The sequence below is a fragment of the Pelodiscus sinensis genome, chromosome 2 (genome assembly GCF_052426305.1).
Source record: "Pelodiscus sinensis isolate ZL-2025 chromosome 2, ASM5242630v1, whole genome shotgun sequence".
In the NCBI taxonomy this organism is placed as follows: Eukaryota; Metazoa; Chordata; order Testudines; family Trionychidae; genus Pelodiscus; species Pelodiscus sinensis.
Window position 1 is genome coordinate 137,383,112 of NC_143053.1, and position 27,049 is coordinate 137,410,160.

General features: G+C 41.3%; 1 protein-coding gene across 4 annotated transcripts in view; it reads left to right on the top strand.

Annotated features, from left to right (window-relative positions):
* Nucleotides 1-27,049, top strand: part of CTNND2 (catenin delta 2) — a 1,059,017-nt gene that overhangs the window by 766,086 nt on the left and 265,882 nt on the right. For all 4 annotated transcript variants that reach the window (XM_006120137.5, XM_006120139.5, XM_075921467.2 and 1 more), the window contains one exon: nt 6,122-6,254. In XM_006120137.5, the coding sequence (XP_006120199.1) occupies nt 6,122-6,254 (133 nt within the window). The remainder of the gene's footprint in view (nt 1-6,121; nt 6,255-27,049) is intronic.

Below are 27,049 nucleotides of genomic sequence, written 5' to 3' on the forward strand. Positions count from 1 at the left end.
TAAGGAGCTGAAGTATTTTTTTCTTCTTAATTTTAATGCCTTCTAACTCCCTTGATATTGTGTGAAGAGACCTCTCTAGCATTTTATGAAAGAAGCTTTTTACTTACTTGCAGTGTGTTCAGTTGCATAGCACTCAAAGAGAAAAGATTGGATTTCTCTTGCACAAATGACCAGAATCTTCCAGATTGTTATACATTGCTACAGCATATCTCAAATATATTCCTCAATGTACAGTATAATATCCTTTAGTCATTATTTCTGGATATTTTTGAAATAATTTGTAAGCAGTGTTTAGGGCAGAGCAGATGAAAGTTCCTGTCAGCAACAAGCTGTGTGTCAGCAATAGAACAACACACTGACTTAGGTCTCAGCTGCAGTCAAGGAGCACTTGGCTCAAATCCAAAAAAGAAGCTGAAGGAAGGTACGATAAGCTATCCTTGATCTTGGGCCTAACCTGTGCTGATGCAGTCCATGTAAAAGCTGTGGCTGGGAATATTAGAGCCATTTAAAGAAGTCAGATTCCATGCATGTTGAAGTGCAGTAAGAATTCACTCTCTCATTAGTCCTTCTCTAATGACTTTAATTTGCTACAGTAAGTAGACTGGTATCATAGTGATCAACAGCATCACCTGGCAGTAGTTTAACTAAAGAATATGTGCCTTTTCCAAAGGATATGATTACAGGCCGTTCTTGCCATAAGTCCAAGTTAAGTTCCAAAAAACTTGGACTTCTAGAGAAACAACTTAAAACAGGGAATTTTTTTTCCACGTCTGACTTCCATTTGTGCAAATTGGGGTTTGTTTGTTTGGTTTTGCATGATTTAAGAGCTGGGAATGGGAGGACTTAAAACGCATCAGTTCCTACAAGCGTCAACGACTTTAGTGCAGAATGGATGTGTATGGGGTGACTTATAGAGGGAACATCCTATACAAAGATCAGCATTTTCTTGAATTTTTTAATGGCTTGTGCAATGATGTGTCCTGTTGTATGTAACATTCTTTCTGCTTTTGCTAAGCAGTAGAAGTTTTGGGAGCTTTGCAGTGGGTTAATTTCCTGTTGAGAAATTTCTGCCACTAACTTGGGGCATTTTCAGTTGAAAGTTGTTTGACTAAAAGCCATTATTTTCAATTACCATAGCCCTTGTCTGTTGTAAAAGCCATTTTCTCTCTGTCCTTTGGATACTCTCCAATCTACCAATATCTACATGGGAGACCCAGTGTGGAAAGCCAGAATGAACTAGCTGGACCATCTAGAATATCATCTTTCCTGTCAAAGGATTCTTTAAAGTAAAGTCTTTTCTAGGTATATTTCACACAGTGTTTACAGCTGCTATCTTCATTCTTTGACACAATTATGTGTGTGTATCAAGGACGGATTGAAAGTGAAGTTTATACTTTCCCTGGTGCACTTCAGCAGTAGCCTGTAAACCCTTTTCTTTCTGTGAAGTGAGAAGAGTGAGCTGCTGGTTAATAGTTTGATATCTCTTTCTTCCCCCCCCCCCCCATGTTAGTTTTGTGCTAAACCAGAGAAGTACAAAGATATCAAGCGACTAACTACTGATTCTTTGGACCTTTATGATCATTCTTATTTAACTTAGTCTCAGAGGGTATGTCTACACTACCCTCCTAATTCGAAATAGGAGGGTAATGTGGGCATACCGCAATTGCAAATGAAGCCCGGGATTTGAATTTCCCGGGCTTCATTTGCATAAGCGGGGCGCCGCCATTTTTAAATCCCCGCTCGTTCGAACCCCGTGTCGCGCGGCTAAACGGGGCACGAACTAGGTAGTTCGAACTAGGCTTCCTAGTTCGAATTACCGTTACTCCTCGTGGAATGAGGAGTAATGGTAGTTCGAACTAGGAAGCCTAGTTCGAACTACCTAGTTCGTGCCCCGTGTAGCCGCGCGGCACGGGGTTCGAACGAGCGGGGACTTAAAAATGGCGGCACCCCGCTTATGCAAATGAAGCCCGGGAAATTCAAATCCCGGGCTTCATTTGCAATTGCGGTATGCCTACATTACCCTCCTATTTCGAATTAGGAGGGTAGTGTAGACGTACCCAGAGGGATATCCGTGTTTGTCTGTAACTTTAAATACAATGAATAATCCATTTTGTGGGCACAACCCACTTCTTCAGATGAGCTTATTTGTTTTTCTAACTTACTTACTTTTCTCCCTGGCAACAAAATATTCTGGAAGGTGTATTTGGTTCGCTGAAATTAATGGAGCTATACCTAATTTACTTCTGTGTAAGAGATATCAGAATCTGGGCCAATATGTAGTTGTAGTACCTTTTAGTGTATAATGACATCCATATCCATGCTGTGATTTGTTCACGTATTTGTGCTACCTGCTTGCCAAACAGAATTTCAATACTTAACCAAAATTGCTTTTCATCTCCTTTTGTGGACAGTGCCATAATACAGTGCCCATGTACATTATTACAGCCAAGGCATTATTCAGTGTGTGTAATTTTTGCTATAGCATCCATCTGTCATGGCAGAAATTGAGCTCTTAAAAAAAAAGGACAATGTGGGGGCAGACCTTCGATCAGTGTAAATTGGGGTAGCTCCACTGAAACCAACAGAGGTGCATCAACTTACACCATGGTTGCAAAGGAAATCTCCCAAAAATGAAGTCAATTTAAATCAGTCCTTTAACATCAGGAAAATGCTCTAGTGTTAACTTTGCAAAGTTACATTGTACATCGAAGGTCAATATTGTTATCAGTTTCTTTGGTGATCATTAGACTTACTGACTTTAAAGTCAGAAAAGATAATTTTCTAGTCTGACCTGCACATTGCAGGCGACAGAGCCTCACCTACCCACTCCTCTAAAAGACCCCAACCTCTGGTTGAGTTATTGAAGTTCTCAATTATGGGTTAAAGACTTCAAATTACAGAAAATTAACCATTTACACTTGTTTAAACCTGTCCTATGGTGCAGAGAAAGAAAAAACCTCCTCAGGGTCTCAGCCAATCTGATGTGAACAAAAATTCCTTCCCACCCCCAATATGATGATCAATAGATCCTGACCATGTAGGTAGGACCAGTGACTGTGCTTTCTCATAAAATCAAACTGCTTCCATCAGCTTTTCAGGTGCCTGAAATCCCAGTTTTCCCTTGAAGAACAGCCAAACCTTTCAGCTTTCCTCTGGTACTTCTATAATACAGTTATGCATTTTTAGTACAAATACTGCAGCACAAAGGTCATTAAAAATTTAGAGGCAGCAAAAAATAAATTGAATTTAATAAAAAATTAAATCAGAGAGTGTATTGTAGTGATTGTGCTATTCATGTTCATGTTTAATTCAATAAAAACTTCAGTTTTGAACACTTTTACAAGCTGCCACAGAATCTCCACTTTGCTGTATTGAAGCACTGCAGAATTTGAGTCAAGCTTGCTATGGAATTGTCATGCTATCTGGTGTTGCTCACAACTGTGAGTGCCAATCTCAAGTCAGATTGTCAGAAAATGGGGCAGACACCCCACGTTGCTGCTATATTCTATAATTGGATTTCACCTAGCCTGTCTTCCCACCCAGACAAATAGAACTTTTCTGATAAAAGGTAATATAAACCAAAAATCACACTACATCAGGCTACATCAGGTTACTCACAATCCCAAAGGATCAGTATCTTACCCCAAATCAATTAGTACTCAGTTAGTACTCAGTATCAAAACAAAAACACCAAAACCAACTAAGGAAAGGAGAGATCCTTATTGAGAGGTCAAGGGAAGTAAAATACATTAACAAGTGAGTAGTTCTGTGGCGTCATGGAGATGAACAAAAATATATAGAATCATGAACTTTCATCAGTAAACCCCACTTCATCAGATGAATTGGAGTGGAAATAACAGAAAACAAGAGATACATATAACAGCAGAAGAAACACAAGGTAAAGGGAAATGTAAGACCAAATAACACTATATATATTTTTGTTAATCTCCAAGATGCCACAGGACTACTCATTTTTTACAATCCTTTAGTTTTCATGAAGTTTTAATATTTGACTACAATCTTACATTAACATTCATTTGATATAAGGTTATTTAATTAAAGGGTATGTGTAATGTTATAGCAAACTACAGGATATAGACAGATAAAAACAATACAATCAACATCTCCTTTGATCCTTAATAGCATATAAATTAATTAGCTTGAAAGCACACTTAACACTTCTTCAATATTCACATACAAGTGAATTGTCCTAAGACTTTGTCATTTTCTGACACTTGGCCTGTCAGTGTTTCAGGAACACACACCATCTCAAGATAGTTCTGCACAGACTAAATACATACACTGGATCACCCACTGTATGATTTGTCATTCTGTCCTTACATTTTCCCTGTAATAAAATAGCTCATGTAAAATTTAATATTTACCATGTCAGAAACAGCTTATTTTATCTGAACTGATAAAGCACAGAATTCTGAATGTATTTCTTTTGTGTCTTTTATATTTATGTCCTGGATCTTTGTAAGGATGAGACATAGAATGATACTTCTCAGGCTGACTGACAGAAAACGCTGTGTAAAATGGAATAGTGGAGAGAGAAAACAAAAGGCAGATAGGTGATGCTCAGAATTTCAACAATGACTGCTTGTTCTTGCAGGATCACTCTTGTTTTGTAGTGTACATTGTTATTGTTTCTGTTCATTTTGGGGGATTTGTACTGTAAGTGTGAGCTGTCTGATTTTGCTAAAGATGGGCTGTAGGTATATTGACAGTTTTACTCAAACAGCAAATTTACCCAACAGTGTATGGTAGGTTTCAGTTCAGCAGAGCCACTATTGTTTAGGAAGAAGGAAGTGAATGATACGGGTCTCTGAATCCTTTATACAAGAAGGAATCAGGCACTGTGCCAGTTCCTCATAGACCTAAAACACATCAGTTCCTACAAGCGTCAAAGACTTTAGTGCAGAATTGATGTATATGGGGTGAAAGCAAATAGACATCTGGGCAGCAAGTGGGTGCAGTGGTTCCATGGCAATGTGTGGCTAGTAACCCCAACCCTCAGGAGCTGGGCTCCCTACAACAAAGGGCCTGTACAACTTCTCCACATTCTGTGTGGTGATCTGGGGGCAGATATGATTCTCTTCAAACTCTGTGTCATTCCCTCACACTAAGCCCATTTTATTCAGGCTCTGTGCCACCATGGTGTGAATTTCAGCTTGACATTCATGTACTACTTACTGTTAGGATTTCACATGCACAAATCCTGTTCAAGTCTGTGGAAAATGTGGATGTTTATATCAGGTCAAAATACAGCCCTGAGAAGAAAAGGCATGTGAGATTTCTTCCTGTCATTCAGAGAAGCTGCACATACATCCGACTTCTGAGACACAAAGTTAGGGCAGTTTTCCTGGGTACTATTCCCTTAAAAACAGGGACAAAGTTGTACCTGATCTGACACATTCATTTAGAGCCCAGTCCTGCAAGATACTGAACATGAAATTTGAGCTGAAATCCTCAAATCCCATCGCCATTTAGTGCTTAGAATTCTCAATCCCTCACAGGATGAAGACTGCAAACTGACTTCCAAATAAACATATGTACTGTATATGCAAAGATGCAAAGGGATAGCAATGTGATTTTGGTGCATTAGTTTAGCATTAGCTTTCATTGTATCTGGATACAGTGAACAAAAGAAACACTGCCTGATTGTTTTTTGTATTAGATACCAATTTTGTCACACATTGATTATATTAATTAAACAAACCTTTCCTACAGTCAGTTACATTTAAGCCTAACATTTCCATTTTAATCAATTGTGCATATGTGCACATGTGCATAATTATTTTTCTTTGTTCATTTCATCTTTATCAGAGTTTCCTATAGCACATTGGATTAGATTCAGTTTAAAATTTAGAAGGGCCAATGATAAAAGAATAAGACATTCAGATTACACCTATCTTACTATAACATTACATTAGAAAGAGGAAGTAGAAAAGGAAAAACAATTCCATGTTCATGTTCTCTCTAGTATTGAAAATAATAAAAAAGGAGTTTATCTCTACATTTCTAATTATGTTGGTGGACAAATTATTGCCACATTTAATACATTTATTCACTGTTGCCAGGTTCTTTGCTGAGGATACTCTTGTTTCTTTGTGTACAGAGAGTTTGGATGGAGAGATCCAGAACTTCCTGAAGTTATACAGATGTTACAGCACCAGTTCCCTTCCGTACAGTCCAATGCTGCCGCCTACTTGCAGCATCTCTGTTTTGGAGACAATAAAATAAAAGCAGAGGTAAGATAATTTTGAGATTTTCTTTTAACCTGTTTTTGTCTGCTAATTACCACCAGGAACGTTATTTAATTATTTGCAAAAGAACTTCAAGGGAAATCATGTATATAGGCATATAACCTGTTTATTCAAGCTTTTAAGTCATAATTACCATCACAGAAGCTGAGTTACGTATAATTGTATTGAATCAGTCCCTTGGGAGACTCATTTGTTTGGATTTGATTATTTTAAATTGAATGTGAGGCATTCAAATGTTGTGGCATCCTGGGTGTCCAATAAGCAATTAATGGCATGAACTTGTTCCCACTGAAGTCAATAGGAATTTTGCCTTTGATGTAAATAGAAGCAGGATTGAGACTTAAATAAAAGAACAAATTGAAATACATAAATAAGTGTACAACGTGTTAGATTCCGATTAGAAACAAGGACATAGACTCTTGAAACATGGGTTGATAAAAAGGATTCTGTGCCCAAACTCTGTTTTCATATTTATATTAGTATAAATTTGGGATGTTTAATAGCATGTAATTGAATAGTTGTGTAACCGCATCAAATTTCAGCAGTTACACGACTATTCGATAGTCCCTGGGGGTTGGGCCTGGCAGCCAGTGCACTCCTGGCCCCACTCCTGGGGAGCCCCCTGTCATCCTGTGCTCTATCAGAGGCAGCAGTGTGGGTTGGCAGGCTGTGATGGGGACAAGCCCTTTTGCAGACTGGCTCCCACCTGCCACCTTGCGCTGCGGCCTTTGATACAGAGGCAGCAGTGTGGAGTAGCAGCAGCCCCTATCCTCAGACTCCTCGTGGACAGGGGCTGCTGCCATGGAGCAACCTCCCCTGCCCACACCCTGCCCCCCTTGCTGCTGCCTCTGAAGAGGCAGTGGTATGGGGGGGAGGGGCAGGTGGTCCATGGAGCCAGTGTAGGGGGCAGCCAGCTTAAAAGCACCCCCAAACACTGGCTCCTGCTCTTCTCCCCCCCCCCCCCACTGCCTCTGTAGGAGGCAGCAAGTGTGGGGGGGGGGGTAGGCAAGTCCATGGAGCCGGCATGTGCATATCAGTTCCTGCCTGTCCCACGCATATTGGCTCCTGCCTGTCCCCATCTCCCCCCTCTCTATCAGAGGCAGCAGCACAGGGCGGGAGAGGCACCATCTCCCGCCTTCCCTTCCCCTTTCTGCCTTTGTATCAGAGGCAGAAGGGGGGGAGAAGCATGTAATTGACAGGGTTAACTGATAAACTCAGGCTTATTGGTTAATTGTGTAGTCATCTACTCATTGGCATTCCTCGTATAAATCAGGAGAAAGTTCACTGAGTTGAATAGGAGATTTCCCTAGACAGAGCAATAAAATTTCGCCTGAGATTTTTAGCCAGAACAAAGCCAAACTTATCATTTCATTATTTCACCCAATTTTTAGGAAATAAAGCTAACAAAAATAAAGACTGAAAAGCAAGCGGTTCACTTCAGATTCTATCTAAAGCCTCAAAAAAGTCATGGGCCTAGATCCTTAGACTCACCGGCCCCACTTGTCATTGGTTAGGGAGAGAGACCTTTGTGCTCCCTTGAGCTTTGTGGCCGCTGGTAGCCAGCTTAGCTCTTGCCACAGGTTTACAATAGCCTCAGAAGTGCTCTAAAAGTATCCCAGGGGAATGACTGCTCCAAACAATGCTCTCTCCACCATGCCCACAAGAAGAGCTCCCCATACCACTACGCCAGCTCTTCCGCACTCTGGGATTCCCCCTGTACATGGGCAATTCTCAAGTGAGAATGCTTTTGCAAGAGCAACCCAAAAAAATTGTATTGGTTCAAGAGGACTTTTTGAGATTCAAAAATAAATCAAGAGAGTTAAAATAAAATATTTTTCTGTGTCTGCAAAGAGGTCATAGCTGCTATAAGCCTAGATGTTCTTCCCCTCTCAAACCCTCCTTAACCTTTTCTCTCCTTTCATCTTTGCTGCTCAGTCTTTCATTACAAGGATTGATTCAACTCTTCATGTTTGTCCGAAAGACAATTAAATGATTGTGGCAATGTATTCATTGTACAACACTGCTTCCTCCTGTTAGTCATAGATTGGGAGCCCTTGGGCAGCTGCCCAACCGAAGGGAAGAAAGTTGTCTGTTTCGTTGCCAGCTGTATATGGAAAATCCCATAAGAGATAGGCGGTTTTAGGTCTGACCTGTCTGATTAGGACTTCAGACTTTGACTCTAGTTCAAGCCATCAGAGTAATGAGGTGATTGTTCTTTGTATAGATGTGTGTGTTTACTGATATAGATGTGTGTGTTTACTGAGAGAAGTGTATAAAGTACTCTTACACTTTCCGGCAAAAAAAGATAAATAAACTAAGAGATTTTTCTGGTAGTGGTGGGTTTTTCAACTTTATTTGTTTTTCTTTAGGCCTTCAATAGATTTCTAGCTCTGCAATGAGCAAGATGCATTTGAGGGCAAATCAAAATCATTTTTGTATAACAGTGCTCACGAGAATATGTTTTCAAACTGCTGCTAGGGTTATAGATCTTGCTAACAGTGGAGTCTCTCCTTTCCCTTTACTTTATGAAGAGTTTTTAACCCAAAGTATGCAAAGTCAGCAAGCTCTTTATTGTTGATTACATATAAAAACACTGCAGAACTCTTATGCACTTTAAGTTAGTTCCTGGAAGGGAAGGATCTGTATGGGCATGTCTACAGTGTAGCAGGGAGAGAACCTAGCTAGACAGAATCATGCAAGCTAGGACACAAAAAATAGCAGTGTGGACACACAGACTCATATACTTAGGTTACAGCTCAGGCTGCCAAGACCACCTGAATACCTAAGTTTGAGAGTCTGCACGCCAATGCCATCATAATGGTCTCTTTGACTTAAAAATCGATCTGTGAAATAGTGTTTCAACCCTTGGCGCCATCTTCAAAGCCAGAATGGAACAAAACTGAGAATACTCAACATCTGTCTTAGAGTTTGTTAAACCTACAGTGCTACAAAGCATTCTGTCACATTGCAAATACGAGAGAGATGCAGTCCAGATGCTTTAGAGGTATTCATTCACAAATGTGTTATGACTATTTGAATTTAGATAAGATCTGGATTGGCATATAATTTATACCAGATTTTCCATTTAAAGGTGCAGTTTTATTAATAAATAATTTATCGTAACCCCACCACCTCTTCACAGTGCCTGCTTTGTTCTTTAGATAGTTGTAAGATCATTGCCCCTCCTGCCATCATGTGTAGCTCTATTACACTACTCATGTGTATCAAATGAATCCTGGAGGGTTAGAGGATTGGGGCCCATTGTGTTTTACAGCAGAAAGACAATATCTGCTGAAAATCTAGTCAGTTAAAAATAATAATAATTATAGGCACTGCACTTGGTCTTAAGAGTTCTGCCAAGTTTGCAATTTTACAATTATGCTTTCCCCTCCTTGTTTATACACCAAATTTCTCTTTTCAGTTGCTGTGTGAAAGATCACAAAAAAACCAGGAGAATTGGATTAACTGTACAGAGGAAAACCTTGAACTGACTATAGTAGAAATGTCGTTAAATAGAATACAGTAAACAATACTGGGAAAAATAAAATATTTTTCTCTAATCTATTCCAGAAGTGGTAACCTTGGGGTGTTACTTGTATCTATATTATATAAATACAGCTATAGAAGTTTATTTTTAACTTTATAGTGTCCCTTTAAATAAAACTATTTTTTAATAAACCCATAAGCCCTTATCATATTTTTTCAAGAACAAGCAAAAGGCTAAAGCTTTGAATATCTACCTCTCTAACTTGGTAACTATTCTCCTATCCAGAGAGATCTGAAGATGCCCTTTTCCTGTCTGCTAAAAGGACATTCTGCAAAGAGGATTATTGTTTCATGGGAAGAGACCTCAGGGGGTTGAATAGGTGTCAAAATCCATTTGCACATTCACAGAACACTCCTTATGCCTATTGCTTTTTTTATTTTTAGGGGAGAGTTTTAATTGTTTTTCTCTTCCAACTTTCATAATGGTACACACATATTGATCTGAGATAAATAATTCTGAATTTTATATAGAAAAAAACAGTGTTACTGTTTTAATGTCTCTTCTTTTTCAATACTTTACAAAAGTAAAATCAACATGTGTTTTTTTGTAATGAACTATTAGTTGAATGTTTCCATTGTGCAGAATTGTGTATGCAGGTTTTACCCAAAGATTCCCTCAAATTGCACTTTTGCATACATGCCTCTCTCTTCAAACAGCTAAGTCTCCTTAACTTTTTCTGACAATGAGCCATAGAAAGAGTTCATTAATTTTGGTAGGTGGTGCTTCTCCTAGTCCTCTGCTCCTATCCTCTTAGCTAACTCCTTATATTATCTCAGTACTGTATCAGCAAAGAAGAAATGGTCTAGATTGTGACCATGACTGACATATTTTCTTGCCATGTGAGTGCTGATAAACCCCCAGTGTGAAGTCTTACCTGGATGAGTGAGGTCAGAACCTACAGAAAAAATACATCTGCATCTCTTATACGATCTGAGACAATTATAGATGATCATGGATAAATAATGGTGGTGGAGAGAGCAAGTAAGAGGCAAAGACAAGGGAGAAAAGATACGTTTTCAGTTCAGCTTTGAAAATGAATGGGGAGTTGATGGGGTGGAAAGTCACAGGAAGCCTCTTCCAGATGGCAGTTGCTGCCGAGGAGAAGGCTCTCACACCAACAATGGTACGTTTGTGTGTAGCGATAGAGAGGAGCTGGCCCTAGACAACCAGAGAGAAGAAGCAGGGGATGTTGAAAGAGAGCAGCATTTTAAAGTAGTCAGCAGAGAACTTTTTTTTTAAAAAAGAGCACTTTCTATTAAACACAGGATTCATTCTTCTAAAGCAATTTCTCTTGCTTTAAAGACATCTAACTCCTTTGTATGAGGTCACCATAAAAAGGGATTGAATTGTGCAGTTTCTCATGCCAACACCATTTTGCTCTGATGGAAAATGGCAACCAGCCATCAGCTGCAAAGGTATAACAGGTCACGGAGGGTTTTGTCTCCAATGACTCCTTTCTGTAAGCTGGGAAATTAATTTCAGCTATCAAAGCCACAGCGCTTAGTGCTTGAAGATTTCATACCAGTATTTGAGCACGGATGTGAAATAAAGGGGTAGTGACTATTGAACTTGCCTTCCTATTGCCTTGCCTTCCATCCTTAATAAACACTGCTGGATCTAACAACCTCCTTTTTATCCAAGAGGGCATATGTATTTTCTGTCTTACGGCACACTATCTTAGAAATAAAGCAACAGTCCTGATTTTACTATACAACAATGCAATACTGAACAAAGACAGCATGAATATATGCTGGGTGCTTTTGTTTCCTCACATCCCATTATTCTCCAAATTCACGATTTTTCTTAAATCTTTATTTAGAGGTTTTCCTGCAGATTTCTTTTATCAATACTTTAAAATTACTTCAAAGCATCATCTATGTTTCTGTGTGTCATGCAGGGGGAACTGACTATATTTCATTAACTTCTTTGTTTCTAAGGATATGTGTATGCTACATAACAAACCCAGGCTCTTACTCAGACCTAAGCCTTAACCCCTTCTACCATTCCTCCAGAAAAACCTGGGATCAGGGTTTGAAGGTACAATACTTTAGGTCTGGACAAGCTTGCTTGGCTGGGAGTCTGCGTTAGAATCCCTTGAATCTGCTTTAACTTGGGCTGAAACCTGCCCATTTTGTAGTAAGGGCACAGTCTAAATCAGGCGTAGGCAATAAGCTCCATGGGTTGACATGGTTCACCAGGATTAGCCCCTGGTGGGCTGCCAGATGCTTTGTTTACCTGTGTGTCTGCAGCTCTCATTGGCCACGGATCGCCATTCCTGGCCAATGGGAGCTGAGGGAAGCGGCGTGGGCCAGGCTACCATTTCCCAGGGCTCTGCAGACTGTAGGTTGAGAACCACTGGTCTGTGTCATCAGGGTTAATTTTTGTTGTTATTTCTTTAAAATGTTCTATCCAAGACTATGCAATATTGTTATAGCCATGTTAGATCTACAGTATAAGAGGGGCAAGTTGGGTAAGATAATATATTTTATTGGACCAACATCTAGTGGTGAAAGAGGCACGCTTTGGAGTTTACACAGGTCTGTGTAAGCTGGAAAATTTCTCTCTCATCAACAGAAGTCGGTCCAATGAAAAATATTACTCCAACCACCTTATCTCTCTCTTATCCAAAAGCAGAGCTGTCTACAATATTTCTTTCTGTGAAGAGTCACTGATTGATGAAGAAATACTGAATTTGAATTTGCCACCTATCCTGCAGATTTGAGATTGTTCATACCATTAAATAGGAGAAAACTGTACTAGCTTTACTCGAATTAATATTAGGCCCATGTTTAAGAGGTATTTTCTTGAGATTGGCTATTATGAATTATCCCACAAAATAATGTTTCAGAAAATGTTATTTATCATGTTTATTATAGAAGTGTTTATTACAGAAGTGCACCCCCTTAGTGCTCAGGGCAGTATGCACTGAATTAGAGAGCTTACACTACAAAATGGACAAAACAAGCAAGAAGTAGGGGAAATGAATAAAACAGACAAAGTGAAGTGCATGGTGGCTGCAAACATCATGTTAGTTTTGTGATTTTACTGTTTAGTTATTTAAATCCTTTTAATGGGATTATATTAGGAGGGGATTAGCTAAAAGGAAAGAGAAAGAAATGGAACATGAAGGGAAAAAGAGTCCAGGAGAGCTGGAAGTATTTTAAAGAAGCCTTATAGGAGGTTCAGGAACAAACCATCCCGATAAGTAAATATGGTAGGCGACCAGCTTGTCTTAACAGTGAAATATTTAGTGAGCTTAAACACAAAAAGGAAGCTTACAAGAAGTGGAAACTTGGGCAGATGACTATGGAGGAGTATAAAAATATTGCTCATGTATGCAGGGCAAAGCACAATAGGAATTGTAGCTAACAAGTGATGTGAAAGGTAAGGTTTCTACAGGCATGTTAGAAAGTGCTCAGAGAAGGTGTGTGTCCCTTACTGAATGAGGGATGTAACCTAGTGACAGATGATGTGGGAAAAGCTAAAATATTCAATGCTTTTTTTGCCTCTGTCTTCACACACCAGGGAAGATCCCAGATGACTGTAGTAGGCAATGCAGTATGGGAAGGAGGTGGGCAGCCCTCAGTGGAGAAGAAACAGATAAAGGATTACTTATAAAGCTGGACATACACAAATACATAAGTCTGGATCTAATGCAGCCGAGAGGGCTGAGGGAGTTGGCTGATGTGACTGCGGAGCCATTGACCATTATCTTGGAAAACTTGTAGTGATTGGAGCAGATCCTGACAATTGGAAAAAGGCAAATGTAGTGACCATCTTTAAAAAAGGGAAGAAGGACAATTCAGGGAACTACTCACAAGTCAGCCTCACCTCAGTCCCCAGAAAAATCATGATGGGAATCCTCAAATAATCCATTTTGAAGCGCTTGGAAGAGAGGAAAGTGGTCAAGAACAGTTAACATGGATTCACCAAGGGTGAATCATGCCTGACCAATCTGATTGCCTTCTATGGCAAGGTAACTGGCTCTGTGGATATGGGAAAGGCAGTGGATGCGATATGCCTTGACTTTAGCAAAGCTTTTGATATGGTCTCTCACAGTATTCTTACCAGCAAGTTAAAGTAGTATGGATTGGATAAATGGACTGTAAGGTGGATAGAAAACAGGCTAGAACGTCGGACTCAATAGGTATCAGGTTCAATGGGTGGTTGGTATCAAGCAGAGTGGCCCAAGGATTAGTTCTGGGGTAGGTTTTGTTCAACATCTTCATTAATGAGGTGGATGAGGGGATGGATTGCACCCTCAGCAAGTTTGCGGATAACACTAAGCTAGGGGGAGAGATAGATACCTTGGAGAGTAAGAACAGGGTCCAGAGTGACCTAACCCTAACCCTAACCCTAACCCTGGACAAATTGGAGGACTGGGCCAAAAGAAATCTGATGAAGTTCAACAAGAACAAGTGCAGAGTCCTGCACTAAGGATGGAAGAATCCCAAGCAAGCAACAAGCAATAAGTAGCAATTCAACAGAAAAGGAACTGGGGGTTACAGTGGATGAGAAGCTGGATATCAGTCAACAGTGTACCTTTGTAGCCAAGAAGGCTAATGACATATTGGGGTGCATTAGTAGGAGCATTGCCAGCAGGTCTAGGGAAGTGATTATTTCCCTTTATTTGGTACTGGTGAGGCTTCAACTGGAGTATTGTGTCCAGTTCTGGGCTCCCATTACAGAAAGGATGTGGACGTATTGGAGAGGGTCCAGCAGAGGGCAATAAAAATTATTACGGGGCTTATGCACATGATTTATGAGGAGAGGCTGAGGGATTTGGGCTTGTTTAGTCTACAAAAGAGACAAATGAGGGGGGATTTGATCGCAGCCTTCGCCTACTTGAAGGGGGGTTCCAAAGAAGATGGAGAGAGGCTGTTCTCAGTGGTGACGGATGGCAGAAGAAGGAGCAATGGTCTCAAATTACAGTGGGGGAGGTCTAAGTTGGATATTAGGAAAAACTATTTCATTAGGAGGTGGTGAAGCACTGGAATGGGTAACCTAGGGAGGTGGTGGAATTTCCATCCCTAGAGGTTTTTAAGTCCTGGCTTGACAAATCTCTGGCTGGGATGATTAGTTAGGATTGGTCCTGCTTTTAGCAGGGGGATGGATTCGATGACCTCCTGAGGTCTCTTGCAACCATATGAGTCTAAGAGGTGGGAGACAATGAGTGAGTGAGAGGGTTGGGAACAAATATCTAATCAATACAGTATGAGAATAGAGTGAAGACATTTTGATGTGGAGTTTAGGTGCTATCTGGAGTCCTAAGGGGTGTGTGTATGTGTGTGTGTGTGTGTGTGAGTGAGAGAGAGAGAGAGAGAGAGAGAGAGAGAGAGAGAGAGAGAGAGAGAGAGATGTTTCTGGCCTGAATAGAACACAAGATTGGTTTTGCTGATGGAGCAACATTGCTTGAGGATACATTTAGATCTGCCATCAATCATAGATTCTATTAACTGTTATAGATAGCAGGCAGGTCAACAAACTGTGATTGGAAGAGATGATATTGTTCTTGAATGATTCTATTCCTTAATTTTCAACAGCTCTGGATGTGTAGTTTTAAAAAATTGCACCGACGTACCTTAATGATGAGTGACTTTTAGCAAATAAAAAATTAAATAATCTAAAATAAAGATTCTGCATAGAATCATAGAACCATAGAGCTGGAAGAGACCTCAGAAGGCCGTCAAGTCCAGCCCCCTGCCCAAGGCAGGACCAATCCCCATTAAATCAACCCAGCCAAGGCTTTCTCAAGCCGAGACTTAAACACCTCTAGGGGTGGAGACTCCACTACTTCCCTAGGTAACCCATTCCAGTGCTTCACCACCCTCCTAGTGAAATAGTTTTTCCTCATATCCAACCTAGATCTCTTCCACTGCAACTTGAGACCATTGTTCCTTGTTCTGCCATCCATCACTGTGAACAGCCTTTCTCCATACTCTTTGGAACCTCCCTTCAGGAAGTTGAAGGCTGCTATTAAATCCCCCCTCACTCGTCCCTTCTGCAGAATAAGTAGACCCAACTCTCTCAGCCTCATAGGTCATATGCTCCAGCCCCTTAATCATTTTGGTTGCCCTCTGCTGGACCCTCTCCAATGCATCCACATCCTTTTTGTATTGGGGCATCCAGAACTGGACACAATACTCCAGATGTGGCCTCACCAAAGCCGAATAAAGGGGAATAATCACATCTTTGGATCTACTGGCAATGCTCCTCTTAATGCAACCTAATATACCATTAGCCTTCTTGGCTATAAGGGCACACTGTTGACTCATATCCAGCTTCTCATCCACTGTAATCCCTGGGTCCTTTTCTGCAGAACTGCTACTTAGCCAGTTGGTCCCCAGCCTGTAACAATGCTTGGGATTCTTCCATCCCAAGTGCAGGATTCTATACTTGTCCGTGTTGAACCTTATCAGATTTCTTGTGGCCCAATCCTCCAATTTGTCTAAGTCACTCTGGACTCTATATCTGCCCTCCAGCGTATATTTGATATTTTTATGGTTGTGGACTCAGTACTCACCCCCGGGTCAAGCCACTGTACTTTACTGAAGCCAGAAAACTGCCCAGAAGAGGCAGCTGTGAATTCCTCCAGGCAAAGGTCATTGCCAGTGCTGCTCAATCAGAGCAGGGTAACAGTTGGAGGTATAACACCTGAACCCTCACAGGTGAAACCTCAGGTGGTGTAGAGCTGATGTTGGTGGCTCTATATCAGCGATTCTCATCAGGGGCCTGCATCCCCTTTGGGGGCTTCGAACCCTTTCAAAGAGGGGTCACAGAGCCCTGTGGCTGGAACCTAAAACCCAAACCTCAGTGCCTCCCAAAGATGGGGCTGAAGCCCCAAGCACTGGTTGGGCCCCCTCCCTGCAGGGCCAGAGCAAAGCAGTCATGAAGGCAAAACTATACCCCCCATATTTCCTCTTCTCCCCACTCCCAAACCCCGGCTCCCTGGCCAGATTGGAGGGAGGAGGCTGGAGTTAGGTAATGCAGGCAGCTGCTGCCATGGAATGGGCATCTATGGCATTCTGTCTCCTGCTGCTGGTGCCCAGGATTGTGGCTGGTCCTCGGCTCACACAACTAGCAAGAGCTGCCCAGGCAAGGGGACCAGGCTCTGTGATCAACAGAGCCCTTAAGGAGCAATGACCACAGAAGATCCCACCAGGTTCACTGCCCCTACCCACTGCCTGCACCTAGGGCTATCCTCTCTCCACTCACAGCTCCACTTCCTGCACTCTTAGCTCCCCACCACTACCTATACAGCTGCTAGCTATCACCTCCTTGCACCCTGAGCTACCCCCTACCACACACAGCTGCTAGCTGCCCCTCTATGTACCCTGAGCTACCCCTACCCACCTCCAGGCCCTAGCGATCACCTGCCTGCCCTGTGAACAATTTTAAAATGTTTTGAGTTGAAGCCTCACCACACACAACCCACAGTCTGGGGGGTCTGCTGAGGTGAGACGGGCGGAGGTGACACTGCCTCCCTGGACTCTGCTGTGTGAGCTGTCCCAAGCCCTGCCTCTCTCTGTCCCCTACTCCAAACACAGAAACCGAACTAAACTATGCTTATATGAAGGAGCCACCCCTGACCCAGAATCCCAAGTCTGCCTCCTTCTCCCCCCCCCCCCCTCCCAGGGCCCTGGAGTTTTTATGGAAGGTAGAGAGGTCCTTAGAAAGGAAAAGCTGGAGAACCCCTACTCTATATCACTTGCTCTTCCCCTCTCAGAATCAGTGTAAGTTAGTGAAGGGCACATGGAAAGCCAGAGCAGATCACTCAATAGTGTTTCAGTGATTTCATATGGAACTGGTGCAGTCAACATAAGATATAGCAGAAGTCAGGGAGCAGAAGGTGACTTAGAGCAACCTTTCTCCCATGCTGTCCTCAGCTGAGCCATAAACTTGGTATGTCTGAGGACCAAGGCCTGTATTTTCCATTAAGTTTATAGAATCAAAGCCCTTTTTCTGTGATCAGGTCCCTGATAACTCTGATGTTTCAGTTGCACTCCTGGTTCTCTGTTATTTCTCCACTCAATAAAAATAGATTTGATTAATGGTAATTTCTGTCTTCTACTGTACCTGGTTATTACTTCTCATTTAGTCGGCTCCATTTCATCATATTTATAGAACTTTATTTTCTTTCTCTGCATCCTTCTTTTTTATTTACCCTGACAGTCAAGGACTCAGATTTAGTTTCTAAGCTTTGGAAAATGGATAGCAAGGGCTGTTTCCCCAGATTAATTCAGATTTCTTGGCACTCCAAATCAAACCACGCTGGGTCTATAGATGTTCAAATGAATAAATTTCACAAAACCTTAAAAACTAAAGCATAGTTTGAAATGTCTAATATGTCCACTTTGGATGTGCTTTCTTGCAATGTGATTTTCACTTTATAACTCCTGTTCTTCCAACTTCAGCAATGTAAGGTTACGTTTACACTGGCAGCTTCTTGCGCAAGAACTCTTTTGCGGAAGAGTTCTTGTGCAAAAACTCTTCCAGAAGAGAGCGTCAATACTGGCATGTGCTTTTGCGCAAGAGATGTGCTTTTGCACAAGAGCATCCATGACAGTGTAGGCGCTCTCTTGTGCAAGAAAGCTCTCATGGCCATTTTAACCATAGGGCTTTCTTGCGCAAGAAATTCATGTTGCCTGTCTACACTGGCCTCTTGCGCAAGAACATGTGGCCAGTGTAGACAGGCAGCAAGTTTTTGTGTAAGAGCGGGTGCTTTTGCGCGAGATCACGCCAGTGTAGACACAGTCTTGGTGTATTGCAAATAAGCATCTAGGCAAATGAACTTCTTAATCTTTGAGCAGGATTCTTACAAATCCTACACTTCAGGAGTGCATGTGCCCAGAGGCTTCTGAGCAGAGATTTTTAGTAGCTGTGAACTAGCTCTCTTTGTGCCTGCCCAGTGCTCAAGTTATAAAGAGCTGTGCAAGTGCACGTCCATCAGTTGCTTTTCAGCTGCTCTCAGCCTGAGACAGTGTCAAGTGTGCCTACTTAGGTTTGGGATTACTCTCTTCATTTGAGCTAGTTTATTTATTGAATTTAATCTGGAAGTTACTTTGCAGGAGTTTTCCAAGAGATACCCCTCCACCTTTCCCTGCCCATGCAAATTTTTGAGAGGAGCTCCTCAGAGGTTATTTTTATAGGAGTGTACTGAGATTCCTGGGATTTCCCCACCCCTACTATGAATGGTAAAAACTGATTTATAGAAAACAAAAACAAGTTTATTAACTGCAAAGAATGGATTTAAGTGATTATAAGGGTTAGTTAACAGATCAAAGATTACTGAGCAAATAAAGCAAACATGCAAACTAAACTTAATACATTAATTAAATTGGCTACAAATAGTAATTTCTCACCCTAAATGTTGTTTTAAGCCGATTGCAGAGGTTCTTGAAGACAAATTTCTTTTGCTCGCAGCTTAGAATCCCAGATATTCCTTTAACAGGCCAGTTACCTCCTAGCTTGGTTCCAGAGCTTTCCCCTGTTCAACCTTGGATCTTTCCAGCAGTCATATTTAAATATATTTTTCATTGTCCTCAAGCTGATCATACAAGAAAAGACATATTTCTTTCTCTAGGACAGACTTGGCTTTATGTGCTGCCTTCCAAACATATTTTAAGAACATATTTCCAGCTTACATCGGTAACTCTGTATACACAACCCATGGTTATATCACAGGATAATTTTCAGGACTGACATATTGTCAATTTGCATATGATATTCTACACCTTTTAGATACAGATTATGAAAACAGTATATTGGGGCAATGAGATGTTCAGTCCTGATGTGAGTTATGGTGTGGTATCCTCTTTGCCAGTTGGCACTGAGAGGCCCACCCACTCACACATGACTTCTTGTAGTGAACTTTTATTGAAAATAGCCAGCTCACTTCTGAGACCATATGCTCCATAGACTTCCAGTCCCAGTTCTATAGAGCCTTCAAAATGCTCTGGTACCAGCTCTTAAATGACTTCCAGGTCTTTGAAATATCATGGTACCTGTCGTATCTTGGTAACAAAATTGACCCAGATACTACTGAAGTATCATCAGTCTCAAAGAAACTCCAAACACTCTACTTCGTGGAAATCTGCATTATCTTCAGTCTTCTTGGTGTCAGTATCTGAATGACTATCCCAGACATACAACAGAGGCCATCTATCTCCTCAGTACTGGAATCACCTGTCAGCTGCCTGCATCTCAACTATCAGTGCTCTTGGTAACTTAGAACCATAGCTCTGGAAGAGACCTTAGGAGGTCATCAAGTCCAGCCCCCTGCCCAAAGCAGGACCAATCCCAACTAAATCAACCCAGCCAGGGCATTGTCAAGCCAAGACTTAAAACCTCTAGTGATGGAGATTCCACCACCTCCCTAGGTAACATTCCAGTGCTTCACCACCCTCCTAGTGAAATAGTTTTTACTAATTTCCAACCTAGACCTCCCTCACGTAACCTTCCCCATCTTCTGCAATGAGACAACGGAAGAGAGAATTCTCTCATTACCAACACTGATTCCTGTGGAGCTTCAACTCATTTATACCCATTATTGCAAGAATTTAGATATTCTAAAAAGTTGGTGATATCACATGAACAGGAATTCCCCTTGCCAATGGATAGCAAGTGCTTGTTGATATCAATATCTACTGGGTCGCTAAGACTATATCTTTTATGGGTATCGCCTAGCTTTCTGATACTGATCACACTGGAGCAGCAATTTCATTTGCCTCAGTTATCAACTCCACCTTTGGATTATATTCAGGCTGAATACTCAGGCTCCCAGTCGTGTTTTAGATGCTGCTTGTAATTATTAGAACTGGGAGCATTGGCTGTTTGGAGTCTGGAAGCACAGAAAACAGGAAGGAGTGGGGAGAAGATTGGCAGGGGTTCAGTGAGAGCTACAGAGGGATGCAGCAGCTTTGTAAAGAGGTTCCACTTTTGGTAAATAATCTCCTGTTGAAGTTTGTTAGTACCTTGCTTGCATGATACAACATTTTGGCGATGAGGATGGATCTTCTGCATCTGAATCCACCTGCACCCTTTCTGCAAAGCCCAGGTGAGCCTCCAATTGCTTTTACTGCCTGGATTCATATGTTTGAGACTTATCTGCTTGCAAACAGTACTTCAGAGATTTCTGAAGTAAGAAAGCGTGCTCTGTTAATGCACTGCGTTGAAGCAGAAGGACACCGTATATTTTATCCTTTTCCCCTTGCAAATGATAAATATGAGACTGCACTCACTGCATTAAAGAATTTTTTTGTGCCAAAAGTGAATGTAATGGCTAATCGCGACAGATTTCGCCAGCGTGAGCAGAAACCAGGGGAGACTATAATGCAGCATATTGCTTTTCTGAGGAGTCTGATTGTAACTTGTGACTTTGGGAATATGGCAGATTAGATGATTAGAGACCAGCTCATTGACAAAACAACCATGCTTCGTGTAAGAGAATGCTTGCTTCTAGAATCACAACTTACACTGGAAAAAGCAATAACCATTGCTACCCAAATTGAGTCAGCTATAGCAGAAGCCAAAATAATGAGCATGGATACATGAGGCCCAGTCCAAGCTGTGACTCCTTTGCAGAAAAGTCCGCTATCACTGCAGACAAACAATTACAAGGAGAAAGCTAATGGAAAATCACAGAATCAGCAAATTCAAAGCACAGCAAAAGCATGCTTTTGCTGTGGATCCCCACAACACCTAGCAAGCTACACAAGATGTCCTGAAAAAGTAGCTCAGTGCAATCACTGCCAAAAGATTGGGCATTTTGCTAAGGTATGCCGCAGTAGCCAGTCCAATCAACAGGTGCATGCAATTACAATACCAGATGTTACTGTGCTGAGTGTGGACAAAATCACTACTGCACATATTCCAGAACAGATAAGATGCACTGTAAATGTTTCTGCCACATCTTCAGGCAAATCACATCCTATTGAGCTAATGTTGGACACTGGCTCAGCAGTATCTATGCTACTTGATTCCATCTATTTGCATTACTTTAAAATGTGCCTCTTACTGAACCCAAACTTCACTTGGTGTGCTATTTGAAAAACCAAATTCCAGTACATGGCTGCCTGTTAGCAACGGTGACTTTTGGTGATTGCTGTGTAACTGCAGAGTTCTATATTGTCCACAAAGGCACTCCTATCCTTGGCAGAGATTTATTGGCTACTTTAAACCTCAGAGTAGTTAAGGAACCGAAGTTTGAGTGTAGTTTCTTTGTTAGAGTAAGAAAACCTGGAATTCTGCACAAAGAGGACCATCTCCTCTTAAAATCATTGAGAAGAGGGAACCTTGCACCTATCGACTTTCTGATGGGCGTATATGGAATGCTTCTTATCTTGCACCTACCTATGCACCAAAAGGAGATGAGGCCAACCCATGTTGGATGACTTCACTATAGTACCAATACAACAAGACATTGCACTAGAAATGGGGTTTGAGGGACAGTCTGTCAGACATAGACAATCACCTGTCTGGACTAGAGACTATGTTATGTAGTATTTACAGTGTAATATTTCTGCCAACAGTATAGTGGCTTGTTCCATATTTGTTGCTGTGGTTAGAACAACAATGTTTATTTTATAATTGAGAGCGCTTCTTAAGAGAGGAGGGAATGTCGTGTTTTAGATGCTGCTTGTAATCATTAGAACTGGCTGTTTGGAGTCTGGAAGCACAGGAAGGAGTGGGGAGAGGATTGGCAGGGGCTGAGTGAGGGCTAATGAGGGATGCAGCAGCTTTGTAAAGAGGCTTCACTTTTGGTAAATAAAGTCCTGTTGAAGTTTGTTAGAACCTTGCTTGCATGATACAACACTCCTAGATATCGCTGCCATGTTAAAACAGATGAGAAAGTGATGGCTAAACTTTAGCTTTACTCTAACACTGGTAAAGTCAAATGAAATCAGTTTGTTTTTCTTAAATTCCTTTGTCTGGTGATCTTAAAGCATTGTAATGTTGCTTCCGATCCACACGGATTTCATCTGAGTGATATGTACCAAATCACATCAATCTGACCATTTCGTTGATGATTTTTAGAAACAGTTAACTGGAAAATATTAACTTTATGTACTTAGTATTTTTATAAAGCCCCCCAAAAAATCCACAACTACTGCCAAGGAATTATGTCTCTTAACACAGGACACCTTGTAGCATGGTAGCATGTTAGTGAGCAGTATTCTTAATTGGTGGATTGTTTTTCTCTGTTCAGCTTTTTGAGTTAGTTCATGAAGCATAACTGTATGACATTTGGATTTTGTTGGTTGTAGTTTATTTGTTTCTTTTTCTCCAGATAACAAAGTATTTCATGTATGACCTGTACATTTCTTAACATTTAGTATAAATGTCATGAAGTGCAGTGTAGCATGCCCTAACTCTTTAACTTCTACATATAGATAGTGCTTTACTCTTTGCACCAATTCAGAAAGTTCATCATCAGGTGCCAGTAGATAATATGACTGAATGCTAATAACCTTACTATATGCATTTCAGGTAGCCTCCTTCATATAAGAGCGTCAATGCACATTGCAATTGTTTGTTAAAACATAAGAACAGCCATATGGGGTCAGACCAAAGGTCCATCTAGCCCAGTATCCTGTCTGCCAACATTGGCCAATACCAGATCACAACAGGTAATCCTCACGTGATCCCTCTCCTGTCACCCAACTCCAGAGAAACAGAGGCTAGGGACACCATTCCTACCCATCCTGGCTAATAGCCATTGATGGACCTAACCTCCATGAATCTATCTAGCTCTTTTTTGAACCCTATTAAAGTTCTAGCCTTCACTACATCCTGTGGCAAGGAGTTCCACAGGTTGACTGTGCGCTGAGTGAAGAAAAACTTCCTTTTGTTTGTTTTAATCCTGCTGCCTATTCATTTCATTTGGTGACCCCTAATTCTTATATTGTGGGAATAAGTAAACAACTTTTCCTTATTCACTTTTTCTACGCCAGTCATGATTGTATAGACCTCTATATATCCCCCCTTAGTCTCCTCTTTTCTAAGCTGGGTCCCATTCCAAACCCCTAATCATTTTAATTGCCCTTTTCTGAACCTTTTCCAATGCCAATATATCTTTTCTGAGATGAGGCAACCACATCTGTACACAGTATTCAAGAGTCATCCTACTCCCAGACTGCTTCTGCGCCCTACCTCCCACCCAGATTCTGCACCCCCATCCCTATCCCACTCACTGGCAGCTCTGTCCCACACATTGGACTCTTCATTTCTGGCCCCTTTCCTGAGCCTAGGGAGGCCTATGAAATCCACTAACCCTGGAATGCCAGAAAAGCTAATCTGGCCTGAGGCCTTGAACTTTGGTCCTTCCTGACCTCCCCTCCCCCAACCCTGGCTGGAGTACCAGGGGAGTGCGATGTCTCAGTTGGCGGCCATATTAGTGATGGTTGGAGGTTTTTGGAGAGGTTGTATTTTTGCTTCTCTCTTGTGTGGTTCCCGACTGATTTTTCTGTTAGACAGTGGCCCCTGACCCAAAAAAAAGATTCCCCATCCCGGCCATAAATAAAGACAAAGTTGAAACCTTTTGTGTTAGACATAATATAATTTATTTAAAAATGAAGCCTGGCCAACAAGCCCTCAATTGCGCCCAGACCCCATTTGGCTGCAGTATCATAACACTCCTGCATCCTAGACACACCCCAAACCTGAGTCCATCATACACCCAAAGCCCCTGCCTTATGCCCCTCATACACTCCAACACAGACTCCTGCACTCCCACATCCCCAGCCCCCTGCCGTAAGATTGACAGGAGACAGCCTAAATGCGTGCATGAAGCTGAATTTGACAAGTTATGATGGAAACTTCAAAGAAATATGTGAAAAGATGTAGCAGCATAAGTCCCATTAAATAAATCTGTGATTACAATGTTTAGTTTATGCTATCATTAATCATTATGTCAATTATCAGTAATATTAAGTTGTATATTTTCAGTCATGCAAATGGGCATTCTTATATGGCTCTTTGTTGACCACTTGTTCTGAGTTTTGATGTAATTTGGCTCTTTGGTTTGAAAAGATTGCCGACCCCTGCTGGAGAGGCGCATGCTTAAGTTCGTAAGGTTACAGATTCAATCCGACTTTCTGACAACCCAGGTCCATTGGCTTTAAATTTGCATGGAACAATAGTCAACATGATACCTCCAAAAGTATTAAGGGGTTACTGGCACTGCTCCAGCTTGTTCAACACTTGTACTTCCTCCCCAGTATACCCAGAAGTACTGGGGTACGAGAACCTGTTTGTGCTTTGTCTCCCTTCCCCAAGTGTACCAGCACCAGAGCAGCCATACTTTGTCCCAAAATATTTAACCATGGATAAGAGGAGTATAAGTGATGGATTAAATTTCCTTGTAAATTCAAATGGGACCATATAGAGTTGCCAGATGTCTGGTTTTGAACCAGACTGTCCAGTATTTGAGTTTTCTGTTTAGGAAACAAATTGAGAAAATATAAATGTCCGGTATTTTCTAAATAAGATGTAATGTAGATTGTGATGTAATGTCAAGTGTGTCTGGTATTTTTGTTGAAACCATCTGGCAACCCTAGGACCATGTGGTAACAACCTTTTACACACAATGAGAGGCAGAGCATTAATCCATATTACAGGCCCAAGATGAATGTTTTCATGCGGCTTCCTGTAGCATATGCCAGAAGCAGCTAGAACACTCAATAGCTTCATGAAATATCTCTCTATTGATCTGGAGACTGAGAGCCCTGAGCTTGCTTTTTAATGCCAGATAAATTGTGCTACTCTATTTATAATATCTGTACATCTTTGGTAATGAGAAAAGAAAAATATTATGCAGTGATAACAGACTATCATTTTGATTTCTGAGTAAAAGTAATTTGAGTATTACATTTGAAAGGGGCAAAGTATTTGCAGTTTTTTTTGAATTGGTGTACTGGTATATGGGATATCATCAGTTCCTGGGAATTTTTTTCTATTCATAATTCTTTTACCAATTACTTTTCTGTGCATTGTAGGCTAATGCCTGACTGGTAAGGATAATTTTTCTATGGTAAATCAGATGTTCTGTCATTAATATTCTGATCTTTGAATAACCCAGTGTCACTTTTTGTACATGGTTTATAGACATAAAGTAACACAGTTCAGTATCTCTGAGGTGATGATCTCTATCAAAACAGATATGTAGCGAAAGGATTTAAATGAGATGCAGCACGTTCATAAGAAAAGTAGCAGTCACAATGAAACATTTAGAGGAAACTGACTGCATCTAAAGTGTATCAGATGGTCACCAAACTATATTTAAAGATTTTCAGTATACAGAAATGCAAAGAAATTACTGTTGCCTAATTAAATAGATACAGTACATGGAGCAGAAGGCCCAGCCATATTTTTGAAAAATGATAAGCCATTGAACATAGAAATTTAAAATGAAAGTGCCTACTTATTCATTCAGTAACTATAGCATGACTGCCAAAAAACTCTGGAGCCGGATTCTGAACAAGGTCATACTAGTGTAAACCCACAGCAACACTCATGGAAATCATTAGCTACTCTACCTACTTTGATGGGTATGTCTTGCACTCCTACACCTCCTTTAATCAGATGTGTGGTGAGGTGGACACATGGTTTGGGTTTCTCCTGTAGTAGGGCCAAAGGTAAGGGAGCCCAGGCTACCCAGGGCATTAGGTTCCAACTCAGAACCCCAGGATATAAGAGTCTGTCTCCTATGTTTGCTCTCTCCATTACCCTCCCTTGGTTGCTTCCTACTGCTGCTTTTCTTTCTCAGCTTTGGATCAAAGATAAGATGAAAAGAAAAGGAAACCAAAGCATCAGCACCAGCCAGGCTCAACTTATACTCCAACTTGCTCAGGGAGGGTTGTCAGGAGTCTTCAGGATAGATCTGTTCTCTTCTACCACCTTCCCTTTTCTGAGCTGTGTTGCTCCCTTTTTAACCTTTTCTCCAGCTGAAGTATGCTCTGCAGGGCTGGAGCAGTGGGGCCACTTGGCCCCAGGACAGTCAGGTTTGTATACCCCATCACAGCCCCATACTTGCCAAGAGAGGCCTATCTGCCCACATCATATATCCTCCTCTTCTGCACCTTTTCTGAGATATGTCCTTCCCCCCTTTCTGCCTACCTCACTGACTCCCCTCCATCTTGGGAAAAAAAAAAGTCTGAAAACTCCTAGCCCTGTGACCGGTGTAGGAAGGGCTGGAGAGAAAGATTCCACCCCATCAGTTTTCGGTTGTTGTCTT